The sequence below is a fragment of the Cryptotermes secundus genome, unplaced genomic scaffold (genome assembly GCF_002891405.2).
Source record: "Cryptotermes secundus unplaced genomic scaffold, Csec_1.0 scaffold159, whole genome shotgun sequence".
In the NCBI taxonomy this organism is placed as follows: Eukaryota; Metazoa; Arthropoda; class Insecta; order Blattodea; family Kalotermitidae; genus Cryptotermes; species Cryptotermes secundus.
Genome location: NW_019725416.1, coordinates 1,124,089 through 1,139,747, shown reverse-complemented (window position 1 = coordinate 1,139,747; position 15,659 = coordinate 1,124,089). Strand labels below are relative to the sequence as shown.

At 43.0% G+C, this 15,659-nt stretch overlaps 1 protein-coding gene across 10 annotated transcripts in view; it reads left to right on the top strand.

The window, feature by feature from the left end:
• LOC111863322 (homeobox protein homothorax) overlaps positions 1-15,659 on the top strand; it is a 1,160,896-nt gene that overhangs the window by 362,462 nt on the left and 782,775 nt on the right. For all 10 annotated transcript variants that reach the window (XM_023849545.2, XM_033751014.1, XM_023849541.2 and 7 more), the window contains one exon: positions 101-242. In XM_023849545.2, the coding sequence (XP_023705313.1) occupies positions 101-242 (142 nt within the window). The remainder of the gene's footprint in view (positions 1-100; positions 243-15,659) is intronic.

The following is a 15,659-nucleotide window of genomic DNA, read 5'->3' as shown; positions in this document are numbered from 1 at the left end:
GATTGTACGCACTGTACTTTTCTACATGAGGAGAATTTAAATAGATGTAATTTTTAATTCTCTGTATCTAATTAGCTGTATTTATACGTGTTCACTGCAGGCATCCATTGTTCCCGCTGCTGGCTCTAATCTTCGAGAAATGTGAGTTGGCGACATGCACTCCCCGGGAGCCGGGAGTCGCGGGAGGGGATGTGTGTTCCTCCGAGTCCTTCAACGAGGACATCGCAGTCTTCTCCAAACAGGTGAGTCCCAGCAGGCCTCTTGCCCCTGTGCCAACTGCGTGAGATTCTCCCTACAAAACTTCCCATAAACAGTTTGTCTAGTCACTTTGTGAGTTGTACGTAGCGCTTTTAACCATCCGCGAAGCGTGGAATGATTGCTCTACAGTTATACTTTACTTAAGGACGCTGTCAGTAACTCGCAACTGTACACGACGACTTACAGGTGGTACTGAATAGTATGTTGAAACGCCAAACTTATGATATGGTCACGGTATTTGTCTTGGGAGACAAAGAAAACTTCGATACTCCTCAGTAAGGACAATCTGTGACATGGATGAGATTGAAACCGGGAACCCCCGGAATGCAAGTCAGACGTCCAGAGGACACAGTAGTTTTTGACCCTTTCATGTTTGAATAAGGTTTTATGCTCTGTTGCGTAGTGCTTGTCTGTGATATTCTTCCCAAGAAATGTGATAAAACTGACGTGCGCGTATGAGAATCTATTTTGTGCGACTCGAAAGGTAAAATATACCGTAACACGGATATTATTTGTGCGTAATGGTAAATATTGGGCTGTCAGTGTATAGTGTTCTAGTGGGAATTATGGAAATGTATTTTAGAGTCGACAGCTTGTAATTCGAATGTGACGCGGCGCCGTAATACACACGGCTAGGAAACGGAATTCGAAGGCTTGCATAGAACATGACTTGGATATGCCATGCCTTTGTACTTCAGTTATTCTTGTCATGTATTTCTAGTTTCTATATCCCAGACCAGATTCTTGAATGCCGTTAGGTTTATAAGTACCGAAAATTTTGGTTTTTTGCTTATTTTATTAACACATTTCAATAAACAGCAAGAAATTTCCGAGTATTAACAAAAGACATATGGACAAATATCTCTTGTCAGTAGGTAACATTTTTTAAGCCCACCTTTTTGGTTCTAATTGACAAAGGCAGCAACCTTCGTTAATATAGTTTAATAATAAGTTAATAAAAACAAGGGAAGTGATTTATTCCTAACGTTAGAAGGCCGCGCAAAGCTCAAGCGGTTAGTCACTGGCTTCCCACTACGGCCGCCTGGGTCCGAACCCGGGTCTGATCAAGTGGGATTTGTGGTGGACAAAGTGGCGCTGGGGCGGGTTTTCTCCGAGTACTTCGGTTTCCCCTGCCAATCGTCATTCCACCAAATTCTCCATCATCATAATCACCCGGGCAAGGTACAATAAGCCAATCATGGCCGCCGTGCCGAGTGGACCCAGTTGGATTCCACCCCTCACTGAGCGAAATTAGAAAAAAATATTTATGACATTGGGTAAGTACAGGCCCAAGAAACATAAATAAAGAGACCTACTCCTAAATAAGGCGTTTCTTAACTATGTTTTTACATGCTCTCGGGGTGGCAACATGTTAGCATGTTAGCGTAGCCGCGTACTGTCTAGTATGCCCGCATCACGGTGCAGGGTCTGACTGAATCTCACTGCAGCCCCCTTCTCTGTTCCGGTACCCTCCTTTTGCTTCACAAGCCTCGCATCGAAAGCATCTTCCAGTTACTCGAAAATTAGAAATACGAGTGTAGTTCGCGTCTTCCATGTTGTAGAGGCAGACATGTGATGCAGAAAACAAGAATATCTGTTAGAAGCAGAGATGTATTCCCAGTGTTTTCAGAAAACCACCTAAACGTCCCTCTCACACAGTAAATTTGTATGTCAGTACAGTATTTTTACGGCCGTGATGTGTGTCTGGGGTTGTCCACATGCTGGTCCTAAACTTGACGTCATCGGTTACGTTGACACGGGTCACGTGGCATCTGGACGGAGGATAAACGCTGAATTGAAATATATGGATAGTGACATAGAGTTTTAAGTCGAAGCCAGTATCGTATTGCGTCAAATGAAACGTATTTCGACATTCCTGAGTTCGTTTGTAGTTTAGTATTGATACATGCTCTAAGTGCTGAATTGAGACATGAGACACGTAATTCAGATCGGGCCAGATTTGTTTTGCTGTCTTTAATAAAATTATTTGAAAAATACGTTTCTGATAGACACAAAATCTCTATTTTTCTGAAACTGTATGTCGCACGAAGAGCCCAAATAAGTATCTGTTATATAATTTACATAAGATAATCTTAGAATTAATATAATTTTCCTGGGGAGTAAAGCGCAGCCGGCGCGCGTAGGGCTGACAACCTTACCGCCATCTTTGAGCCGGTTGGCTAGATAGTGTGGGACCCTCAACGTCTCACAACCCTATTGGCCTTCACGGCCTGGTACAGGGATAGCTTTACTTTTTTTACTTTTTTTACCCCCTTGGCACGACAGCCCCAGTGGGCCTAGGCCTATCTCCATGAACTTCTCCATTCATTTCGGATTTTCTTGATCGTACACATTCGGTAGGACTCCTTGGGCGGGTGATCAGCTCGTCGCAAGGCCTCTACCTGTACATAAACAGAGAAAAACGCACACACACAAACTAAACGTCCATGCCCTGAGTGGGGATTCGAACCCACGATCCCGGTTTCCAAGCGAGCGAAGAAAGTACATGCCTTAGATCGCTCGGCTACCGTGACCGGCCTTTCTACTTTTTACTCTTAGGTACTTCACTGAAGAAAAACAAAAATAGGTTTTGCCTTTCGTTTTCGACCTAGTTTGCAGATCAGTTAATAAATTGTAATTGTAAGCATTAACGTGCAGTAAATTAAACAGTGTGGTTTGGAGAACAATAAGTGAATCAACATCAAGCTGGATGAACACCCTGAATACCGCTTAATTCGGCATCGCTACCCTGAGTTTCATGCTAACCGACGCAGCTAGGTTCCTGTACTCTGTACATAAGATATTCAAGTAAATAATAATAAATATTAAAACAATAACTCACATAACAAAAAACATCAAAAACAACTTTTAGATTATTATATTGTCATCACTGATTAACCTTGCATAAAGCCGCGCCGAAGCTCAAGCGGTTAGTCGCTGGCTTCCCACCGCGGCGGCCCGAGTTCGATTCCGGGTCTGATCAAGTGGGATTTGTGGTGGACAAAGTGTCGCCGGGGCAGTTTTTCCCCGAGTACTTCGGTTTCCCCTGCCAATGTTCATTCCACCAATTGCTCCACAATCTCACCTATCATCTGGGGCTGGTACAATAGGCCAGAAGTTGCCGCAGTACAAGGGACTTAGTCTCAACCCACTAGCAATAAAAATGAAACCTTGCTTAAATACATTAGTTCGATCTGTGAGGACAACTTGCAGTGGCCATCATGCACTATCCGAAAGTAGAAACAGGTGTAGCAGGGACTTAGCCGATATACTAGGCCAATCGTTTACGACCCGTAAGATATTTTAAACGTTGAACTCCGATTATATCTTGTTTAGCAACCCACCAAACCAAACGAATCACTTCTTATAGGTCTAAGCGGTAGTTTGTAGTTCACATATTTGAGTAAGTACCAGCGATTGTCTTCAGTGAAGAATAGTATCCAGTATACATATATCTATTCAAGAAATGACAAAATCTCGCCCAGAAATTATTTCAGTCAAAACTTTCGTTTTGTGATGGAAGAGATCATGGAGGTTACCCTTATTTTTGTTCCCTTATAAGCTTTAATAAAATGTGTAGATCTGAGTTCCGATTTACACAGCTGACTTCAGGCATGTCTGCTGATATTGAATGATGTGAAGTCCGCTTATCGTAAGGACGAGAACAATAAGGCTAAAATTTAATTCTGTGTTAGTCATAATGCCATGCAGGCGTATGGAGGCGTCACAGTAAAACTGTATGCGTTTTCAATGCAAGAAGTAGGTGGAGGTGAGTGACAAGCCGCCCCGGGCCTCCGTCGCTATTGCTTGAGGATAAATAATCCCCAGTCGAGTTCGATAGAGGGTTGAGTAGACTCCAGAGCCGTTCTGAATGTACAGGTGAAGAGGAAAAATATTAAACGCCAGTAGCCGAATTTAAACTCCGGCCGTTAAACTGTCAGCAGTAAAAATTACTTTAATCGTGGCTGTGGGAAACAAATTTCGCCGGAAAGGAAAGCCATATCGCGAATGACCGAGAAATATTGTTGTGACACGAATGTTTACTTTAAGAATACTATCTTCTGGTTTGCAAATTCTTAAACTAATTTTCTTACTTTTTGGCACTGAAAATGTAGACGATATTTTTTTCCGAAACGGCGGACTTGTACCGGACTACACGATATTAAAACCCAGAGGCTTGTACTTCTCGTAGTCACCGCTGTGGTAACCTCGGATCGAACACGGAATGCGTGCTTGTCTCGAAACAGAAGATTGTTATTGCGGGTCACGCCTTTTGGTCCGGAAGAGTGGTGAAGCCCATCCTATTTAAGCTCCGTATCATATAAACTGATCCAATTGATTCAACGCGGGACAGACTTGTGAACAAGAAGAAAAATCTTTAGGTTGTTAAACAATTTTCATTATAATTTTCTGGGGAAGCAGCGAGACCGCCTCTATGCTCGAGTGGCCAGAGTTCCTGGCTACAGATCCTGAGGTCCCCGGTTCGATTCCCGGATCTACCAGATTTTCTGAGAAGTACTGGGTCTGGAACGGAGTCGACTCAGCCTCGTGAGGATAATTGACTAGATATTTCAAGGAAATAATTGATCCGGTTTATAAAACCGAAATTAACGGCCGTGGGGATTTGTTGCGCTGACCACGCGACACACACTATCCGCAAAAGTTGGCACTAACTTCGCCGACAAGTGGCGGTCGCTCGGTCGGTATAGTTCGCTTGCGGACTACAGTCCACGGAGGGGAAGCAGCTATTCATCCAATGGGGACGTGAGTAATACAGACAGCAAGTTGGGTATGCTGGATTGTCGTTACATACTGTGCTCCTCACCTTCGCCTAAAATCTATTGACAGAGTGCTCTNNCTCACGGCAAATTGCAGCCGCGGCGCGCACTTGATTGTACGCACTGTATAAAGGGATTTGTGATTTAAATGTTCTGTTACGACGTTCTGTTCTGACGTCACTTCCGAATATGGTTACAGATCTTCACGTCGGAAATTGAGCCACTAAATTTCTCGATTGGTGTTTTACTTGTCATCGCTTATCATTTCTGTGACCCACACATTTTCTGTGCCAGAACAACTGTGATTGGTTATTGTTAAGTTGATAAGGATTATGATGAAAGCGCTAGGCCTATGATTTATTCGTCGTAGGAAAGAGAAGGACAATGAGAGGTCCAAATCAGGAAAAATAATTGCCATTCGATGAATAACATTGGAAATATTGATATAACAGCTTCAGTTTAATTGCACGATGTGTTATATTCTTGGCAGATAAGCCTCGGGTCTTGTTCACATGACTCCCAACAAGCGCGATACTATATTCATATAAATCTTCAAGAACTTCTGTGACACGACGCGATCATGATACTCAGATACGTGAAAAACGAGAGTGAGGAAACCGAGAAGTAGCCAATTGTTACAAAATAATGCCTAACGACAGTCATATAACTGAGATTCATGTTATATTGGCTATGTGCGTCTTTTCGAAAATAATATCTCTTAACGGCAAATTTATTCGAACGCGCCGTGTTTGTACCAATAAATATGTTCAATTCTATGATGGATTGTCGTGATGAGAGAGAGAGGAACACGTAAAGTAATATTGGGTTTAACCTGGGCGGTCCCATACCATCATGAAGTCATTATGCGGGACGGGTACAACACAGAGAAGGTAACCATAGGCTTCGGCTTGTTTCCGTCCACAGTAACACAGATATGCAGTCAAACTGATTAAATCAGTACATGAGATAATGAGTCAGTGATTGTGGAAGCAAATCAGTGTTATACTGGGCATAATATGAGATATATCAGAAGATCTAACTAATCGATTACCTACTAATATTTCGAATAAATGTCTTCACACGTGTGCTAAGTACCTTTATTGTCAAAACTCAAAACACGTTTTTGTTTAATGGATATTTTCTTGCCCAATTTACCCGAATTTAACGCATTTCCGGACATAATTTGGCGTCTTCTGACCCTGGGAAAGGCGCGAAAAATTACACCTCAGATGTGCGAAATGTATTACTAATTTAGTTTGTATGTGCAGCAAGGAAATATCGAAGGACGAAACAGTTTCGGGAATCTTTAATTATTTTTATACCGAGCTACAAACGATCACGGATAACTCGTCAGGAGGGTATTTATATTAAAATTGCGCATTAAGCATATGTTCCAAAAGATGTTTTAAGTAGAAGTAGATTTTACCATAAATTAATGTCATTTATTTCATAAGTAACCAAATTAAATTGAATTTTGGTCTAATTAATTTAATGGCTTGCGGATACTCAAGAGATATACCATATTTACCAGACGCTTCCGGTGTATTATAATGAGACTGAGATAAAACAATATTAAAGTGAATTTAACTTCGTTGCCAGGAAAGTATAATGAGTAAAATCATGTTTAGATATTTTCCAGTAGGTCTGTAGACTACTGTATGTTCCTTTTTGTCATGCAGGTTCTTAGGGTTCGTTTTGTGAAGAGACAAAGTCAGGGATTTCTTGCAATTATGAGCTTTAGCATGTAAAATGACACGGTAATGAACATTCGGGTTCAATAAAATGCTGGGAAGTACTTGAGTGGCTGCACAATTGGCAGCTTCTCAAGAAGGGCTCAGCTCCATGAGTGAGTGAGTGAGCGAGCATGTGAAATGTCTTTGTAGAGGTACAAATTCCTTGTATCCAACTTCTCTCCAAGCATACCCGAGTGCTCGAGGAATGTTGAGTTTCATTCTCTTTCATGAAATTGCTGAGTATTTTTTTTTCTGCAGTAGAAAATTTTTGGGGAACCGGGATAACGTAGACGGTATAGCGACTAGCTACTGGCTGATCGACCAAGGGGTCGGAGTTCGGGTCCTGGTAGGGTCAAGAATTTTCTTTTCTTCGCGTCGTCCAGACCCGCTATGGGGTCCACTCAACCTCCTGTCCAGCAGGTGCTGGGGACTCTTTTCCCGGGGGTAAAGCGGCCTGGGCGTGAAGCTGACCACTCACCTCCAGCTAGTGTCGAGGTCAAGAAAACGTGGGTCTATACATCCACTCCCCCATACACCTTCATGGAGTAGTGCTTAATTAGTTAAGCACAGGGATAAATTTACCTTTTTTACGTTTAATAGAACATATTTCAAGTAGCCAGTATTGCGATGTCCAGTAGCAGACACACAGTGACCCATGACCAGTGGATATTTGTACTACCTGTAATTTTCTTAATATAATAGAAGTTGTTACGTTGTTTTTATTTTGCTTGTATGGGGGCCAGTTGTTGTAAAGTGAGCGATAAGGTTGTTATTAGAAGTATATGATATTTTTAATATCTGTCATTGTAAAATATGACTGATGTAAGAAAATGTGCAGTGTAAATTTGGATTTGTTGATAGTTGCTTTCCTAGTTGAGTGATCAATTAAACTATTCTGGGAGTCAAAATGTTGGTTATGAAACGTGTCTGACTGGTTGGTCTCAGTTTGAGTCTCAAACTGATGTTTACAACAAACAGTAATATAAATTACGAACAGACCTTTACCAGCCAACTGGGTCGTTGTTTTGGAAACGTTAAATCCAATTGATAAATCAACACGTTTGTTGTAATACCAATTTTATCTCCAACTTCCTGTGCTGTTCTTTCCCCCCTGCTTTTAAAAGCGAATAAATTATTACAAATCACACAGGACAGTCTAGTGTACGTTTGCATTTTGGCATGTACTTTTTAAATACGATTTTTTAAAACATATTGTATGTAATATAATATGAACTAATTAAGCACTACGCCATGAAGGCGTATTGGAGAGTGGATGTATAGATTCACGTTTTTTTTTTACCTCGGCAGTGGCTGGAGGTCAGCTTCACGCCCCTGCCGCTTTACCCCTAGGGAAAGAGCCCCCGGTACCAATTGGATAGGAGGCTGGGTGGACCCCAGAGCCGGTCTGGACGACATGGAGAAAGTTACCATTTAGCTGAGCTATATATTTCCACTATATATTAAGCTGATCATTTTTTCGAAAACTATAAGTTTGTAGACTACAATGTACATATATAGATGTAATATCAAATTTGGAAACTTCACCTTCCTTAAAGAAACAAAATCTTAGTTTATCTAACAAAGCGGACGCAAATTTCTTAAAATAAATTTTTGTCAGAAATTGAAATATTTGTACATTTATAGAAACCTTAAATACGGTTGATCTGCGAAAGTTAAGATTAAACACAGGAATGGGCTTTGTAACAAGGCGTTCAGAATATACGTAAGAACAGTTTATAACCTCTTAAAATTATACAGATCCGCCCAGAATAACCCGCCGTTTCGGAAGTGAAACTAGCAAAAATCCTTGGAGCCTCGTTGTGCAACATCTTCAGCTTGGAGGGACTGATTTACACGCTGTTGTTATAAAATATTGCATGCTTTGGACGAACTGTTTACATTTGTTGGCCCTAATGGGTTTCGTTACAAGGAATTCTCGCAGAATATTGAGTACCATACCAAGCAGAAGGCCATGTAAATTCACATAATTTCGTACGCACACAGGGACCCAGGCTGTTCAATGCAAACCATACAGACTCTAGGGGAAGAATAATTTTGCGAGGTTGCCGTAGTTCGCATTCAAAAACCAGATGCCAGTAGCAAGACGGTTTTGTTTAGGAGAGCTGCCCATCCCCTGTTGTAGCAGAGAGAGAGAGAGAGAGAGATCCATGAGAGTCACAACTAAAGCAGATCTGTGCTGCATGTTTCTTCCCCCCTGTTGGACCCTGCAACAGGCATTCACTGCCTCTCTTCTTAAGAAATCTGATCTGTTCTTTTCTATACACTTGGGATACGCCACCAAAAGTCCTAGAGCAAAACGAGTGTTATAGGGTCTAGTTTTACCCCTAACTTAAATGAGGGCTGTTGAAGAGTGGGGGGAGGGGGGTTAGAAGGATGCGAGGGTGATCGTGACGTAACAAGTGAAATGCGAATCTTGAGCAGTGAAATTTCGTATTGAGCTCCATTCTTGTTTGATTTTTTTTGCATATTATACCATGATGTAACAACTGCAAGCATGCCTTCTATCAAACAAGGAATGACGGAGCTATGAATTGTAAGTCGTACATGACGTGAAAGTCGTTGTGGCCTGTTTTATACTATATATTCCCTGCTCTCATGTAGATTCACAGGATAGAACAAACAGAAATCTCGGAATAGGTCCGCTTCAGGCACTTTCCTAATGCGAATCTGCAGCGTGAACACTGAAATAACCTGCTCAGTACAGTATCTCTCAATCACATCACCACTATACGACAGACACCATGGGATACGATCTTCTTCCGTTACTACCATTTTGAGTATAGAGCACCCGTGAAATGCTTCTCTTCGCTTTAGTATCTTAATCTTATACAGTCGGTAGGACTCCTTGGATGGGGGATCAGCCCGTTGCAAGGCCGCTACCTAGCACAAACACAGAATAAACACAGACATCCACGCCTTGAGTTGGATTCGAACCCACGATCCAAGTTTTAGAGCGGCCGAAGGCATTTCATGCCCTAGACCAGTGTTTCTCAACTGCCGGGCCGCGGCCCAGTACCGGGCCCTCGTCTTATAAAAAAAAATTACCATCCCGCTGTCTCACAAAGGAACCACTGCCCTAGAACACGCGGGCACTGTGATCGGCATAAGATATGGTGCGTCCTACTATATCCGAAGGTCTTTATGTCGAATCTTGGCCCTGCTGTCATGCTTTTTCAACACAATCCTCTGTCTTATATAAAATCTGGCCGCTTTCTGATCGATTCACATCTAGTAATCTTCCTTACGTTAATTAAATTCTTCGTAAGCGCAGAACTAAACGTGCGAGATGTAATACTGTAGTATAAAACAAGACTCCGTAAGAAACGTGAATCCGTACAGGGTAGCATACATGGGTGTGGGCTTTTTGTTCGCGGTTGGGATGTATAGTAAGTGAAACAGTTCGTGAAAGAGACTTTACTGATATTTGTAAGCTAAGGCCGTGGTGTGCTCTGCATAAAGAGGTTCAGCTACAAAAGAAGTTTTCTACTGAAAGTAAGGTTTCTGACCAATAAATACGTTTTCCAAAATGTACACTATAAGGCAGAACATATTTTCATTTAAAATGAAACCAATCTATTCGAAATTAAAATGCTTTCAGGTCTTACAGATAACGTTTATAATAAGTCCTGTACGGTATGGCGGCACGCAGTAAGCGTATTTGGTTCAGGCACTAAGCTACAAGCCGGAAGGTCGCAGGTTCAATTCCCGATGTAGTTATTTGATTTTTTAATTAACTTAACCCTTCCAGCTGCACTATGGCTCTCGGGTCGACTCAGCCTCTAAGAGAGGAGTACAGGAAACTTCCTGGGGGTAAAGGGCGGCCAGTGTTTAAGGCTGACAACCTTACAACCATCTGTGAGGTGGTTGTCTAGAGAATATGGGAGCCTCGACGTCTCACAATCCTATGGCCCTCCACGGCCTGGTACAGGGATAGCTTGGCACTTGAGGCTGATAACCTCTCAGCCATCTGTGAGCCGATTGTCTAGAGAAAATGTGGGAGCCTCGACGTCTCACAATCCTATGGCCCTCCACGGCCTGGTACAGGGATAGCTTGGCACTTGAGGCTGATAACCTCTCAGCCATCTGCGAGCCGATTGTCTAGAGAAAATGTGGGAGCCTCGACGTCTCACAACCGTATGGCCCTCCACGGCCTGTTAAAGGGATAGCTTGGCACTTGACGCTGACAACCTTACCGCCATCTGTGAGCCGATTGTCTAGAGAAAACGTGGGAGCCTCGACATCTCACAACCCTATGGGCCTTCACGGCCTGTTACAAGGATAGCTTGGCACTTGAGGCTGATAACCTCTCAGCCATCTGCGAGCCGATTGTCTAGAGAAAATGTGGGAGCCTCGACGTCTCACAACCGTATGGCCCTCCACGGCCTGTTAAAGGGATAGCTTGGCACTTGACGCTGACAACCTTACCGCCATCTGTGAGCCGATTGTCTAGAGAAAACGTGGGAGCCTCGACATCTCACAACCCTATGGGCCTTCACGGCCTGTTACAAGGATAGCTTGGCACTTGAGGCTGATAACCTCTCAGCCATCTGCGAGCCGATTGTCTAGAGAAAATGTGGGAGCCTCGACGTCTCACAACCGTATGGCCCTCCACGGCCTGTTAAAGGGATAGCTTGGCACTTGACGCTGACAACCTTACCGCCATCTGTGAGCCGATTGTCTAGAGAAAACGTGGGAGCCTCGACATCTCACAACCCTATGGGCCTTCACGGCCTGTTACAAGGATAGCTTTGCACTTGAGGCTGATAACCTCTCAGCCATCTGTGAGCCGATTGTCTAGAGAAAATGTGGGAGCCTCGACGTCTCACAACCCTATGGGCCTTCACGGCCTGTTACAGGAATAGCTTTGCCTTCTGCAGACCAAATGAAGGCCTGTTTACGTTACTGCTGAAAGAGTAGCTGCTGCGTATGTTATAATGGCTAGAATTGCCTCTGTCGGAGTTACCCTTAATGAATTGTGGCGACTGGGTTGAAGCTTGTGTCGCGATATTAGCGCGTCTTAAGAAGCGAATCCATCCGATAAGTAACACCGGACAAACTGATGAGACCGAACTGAAGCTGCCGAGCCTTGTGAAGAGTAAAATGTATTATCGGTTTCTGTGCAGGTAAATCGAAACTCTGTAATGCGTTACGTTGGCAGTTTCTGTGATTACAAGCGCATATCAAACGTCTGGAAAAATGGCGAAGGATTTTACGCGTACGTTTAATGATAGGACGAGTTGTGAGAACGGCACAGAAGTCAGTATTCACATGCGATATGTAGACCCGCATGTATGTATGGGTGTGGAACTTGGTCTCCCACAGTAAGGGAGAAACATGAATTAAGGGAAGGGGTACAGAGTACTGAGAAGAAATTTTTGGTTAAAGAAGAGGAAGGCACTGAATGATGTTAGGATGATCAGATAAAGGAGGATATGTGTGAGGCGGGTAACACGCATCGGAGAGACGTGAAGTGAGTACAGAATTTAGTAAAGACCTAGGCATAGAGGGAAGGATAACATTAAGATAGGATATGCCAATAGGTCGGACTCTGTCAGTTAGAATGACAGGATGAATAGTGAATAAATAAAATGAAGAATGTTGAAGGAAACGGCCGGATTTTAGGCATTTTCCCGGCAGTAGCTTGAAGGGACCGAGGAAAACCGCGAATATTCTCAGTCAAGATAAGGTCTTGGCCGAAATTTTAACCAGGAAGCACATTATTATAAGGCTGTAATGGTATCCAGTAGACTGCGTTGTCGGGTGCACTGGATTCATTTGGTTCAGGATCGAGTCTGCTGATCGTTGTCCAAACACGGCATCAGTCGTCAGGTTTCGTAAGAGATGGGGAATTTCTTGACCAGCTGACTGCCTAGTGCTCCACGAGAAGGGTCTGCTTCGCACAGTTGGATTATTCCGTAAATATTGTGTTTTTGACTTGCTAAGGTTGCACACTGTGCTTTCCTTGTAACAATTTAACCCGTCGCAGGTTTCTGAAATCTTGTTTCAGTTATAATGTGCAGTAGCCTTTTTTCCATTAGTTTATCGCCGGCAGTATTCGTTGTTCATTTCGTTAGAAGGGTCCGAGATGTGAGTTTTGTGTAAGGGGAAAGAAATTGGCCTCTTTCTATTCATTTTTTTTAAATCCGGCTTGGTGCGTGCGGTAATTTTTCGGTGTCTTGCTGTGCGTTATAATACTTGGTTTAGACTCGGAAGTTAGCGCTGTATGCCTGGATTATCGCATGTGTGTGTATGTGTGAATCGCCATGTAGAAGCTAAACCGGTTATTGTGTTGGTCCCTCAGCGTGCGTGCGAGTTTTGTCGAACGCCCTTTATCGGGGGACGGACGCATCGTTTCCCGGGGAACAATGCTTCACTGCCCCGGTACATTGGCCGCATGCGGTCGGTTGCTTTCTCCGACACGAAGAGTCTCCGGCCCAACTGCGTTTTCTTACTTGCGGTTTTTTCTTTTTATATCTGAATGCAGCAGCCACTGCTTCGTTTAGTGCAGGCTTATGCCTCGCGCAGACAATCTGTTTTGGAAATATAGAATTAAATTATTCTGTGATTAATTTTCCAAATGTGACAGTTTTTCATACAAATCTGGAACGGTATTAATAATTTTGCGTTCATATATACGGACGGCGTTTATGAATATGGAGATCATGAAGTTATTAGTTTTAATCCTTGGTCAGGCTATGCAACTTCCTACTTGTCATTTCATGTTTCGTTCATTTTAGGAGTTAGTTGAACAGAAAGTGTGCCAAAGGTACATAAGTCTTGCATTAAAAGAGCTGACTTTAACTTGAACGGAGCCAGCATTACTACCCGGAAGAAGTCATTTATCGAGACACGGCGTCTGGGTCTAAGCGACTTTACCTCGATTATGGGATGGTACGTTACCTTTCTGCGGTCCATCCTGTTTATTACAGAAGCGCGAGGAAATTTCCGCTTCGTTGTTATTCATATTCATACAAATTTCGTTTCCGCTATTTTCTATTTGACTAAATTGTGGTTATTAAAGTAGCAAAGTTGGGCCAGGGCCCCTCTGAAACTCACTCAGTATGAAGTGTTTAAGAGTAGGGTAGTGTAGCGGATGTTTGGATTTAAGAGGGGATGTAATTGAAGGATGGAAAGAGATGCATGAGAAGCTGTAGAATATTCCCCGTTACGGCGATCAGAGCGGAGAGTGTGAGGTGAGCGAAGCTGGGAGAATGCATGGGGGAAACAATAAATGATTACAAAATTTTAGTACAAATGTTAAAAGGGGGAAAAACCGTTTGAAGACCTAGGAATAAATAGGAGAATAATATTAAAATGGATATTGAACTTCTTAATTACTTAATATCCCATGGAAGATCATGTATCATGAGATTAATTAGTTAGGATTTGTAACTAAAGAGATATTCATTGTTTCCGTGATCCAGGCCCAAGAACCACCATATACGAAATTTTTTGGGACCTTAGTTGTCGAGCACTTCATCGGGTTTACAGTCAGAGATAAAAACAGACTGTCTGCATAACTGTAACTCTTATATTAAGCAGAGACACTAGAACAACTATTGTTACTTGAATGAAATTATTTTGCGACTATGCTCAATACAAAAACAGCATCAGTCACTTTCTCATAGTACTTCATAAACTCGCTTTTGTGCTCTTCTTTGTCTGCATTTAAGAGATAACTTGCGGGGTCTCCCTCTTCTCAACATTTTCCCGGAATCTGTTGCGTTGCATTTCATGTCCCAGATATTTTTGTTTTCAGTCTATTTTTTTCATTAATTTACAAACAGGCCTAGCCAAGGAAAGTTGCCCACACGAGTACGTCACTCACATCAGTCAGTAAGGCGCATGTGCATGACAGCGGCTGTCACTGCAAGCATAATACTTTTATGACCTAAGAAAATCTGAGATTCTGTTCGTGTGCGGGTATGCCACCAGAGCTCGTCGCTCTGTGCCTGTTATATATAACCATACAAGGTGGCAGACCATGATAAGCCTACCTAAACTGAGTTAACGAGACCCTGTTTGTGAAACACTCCGTCACATATCACAACATAGGCCCTAAGACGCTGCTAGAATTTTATTTCAGTTCTTAGAAATAATCCGCAATCCTTAAATTTGAGAACATATTGTTGTCTTTGTGCTTAAGTAGTTAAGCATTATGCCATGAAGACACGTGGGGGAGTGGAAATATAGTTCCACTTTTCTTGACCTCGGCACTAGATGGAGGCGAGCGGTCAGCTACACGCCCCGACCGCTTTACCCCCCCTCCCCCGGTGTAAGATCCCCCATACACATTGGATAGCAGGCTGGGTGGGCCCCAGTTTCAGAGAAAATTGAATCCGTGGCCTCCAGTTCCTGGCCCGTAGCTGTAGCGACAGAAATTCCCACTCCTCTTTAGCGATTGAAGCCAAAGAAATCTGTATTTACACCGTGTTTCTGTTGCGTTTTAATGGAATTAAAATTTGGTTCTAGTATTTACGTTAGACACATACACACTTTGCGTAGAAACTCCGCATATTCTAGGTATGATCTCTAGGAATATTAAGGAAATTTAGAATCAGTAACGTAAGGCGAGATGTGGGCCGCGCCATAGCTCAAGCGGTTAGTCGCTGTCTTCCCATCGCGGCGGCCCGGATTCGATCCCGGGTCTGGTCAAGTAGGATTTGTGGTGGACAACTGGTGCTGGGGTAGGTTTTCTCCGAGTACTTCGGTTTCCCCTGCCAATCTTCATTCCACCAATTGCTCCACAATCACCCTCACCTATCATCTGGGGCTGTTACAATAGGCCAGAAGTGGCCGCAGTACAAGGGGCCTTAGTCCCACCCTACTAGCAGTAAAAAAAGGCGAAATGTGGTTAGTTGTTAGTAAA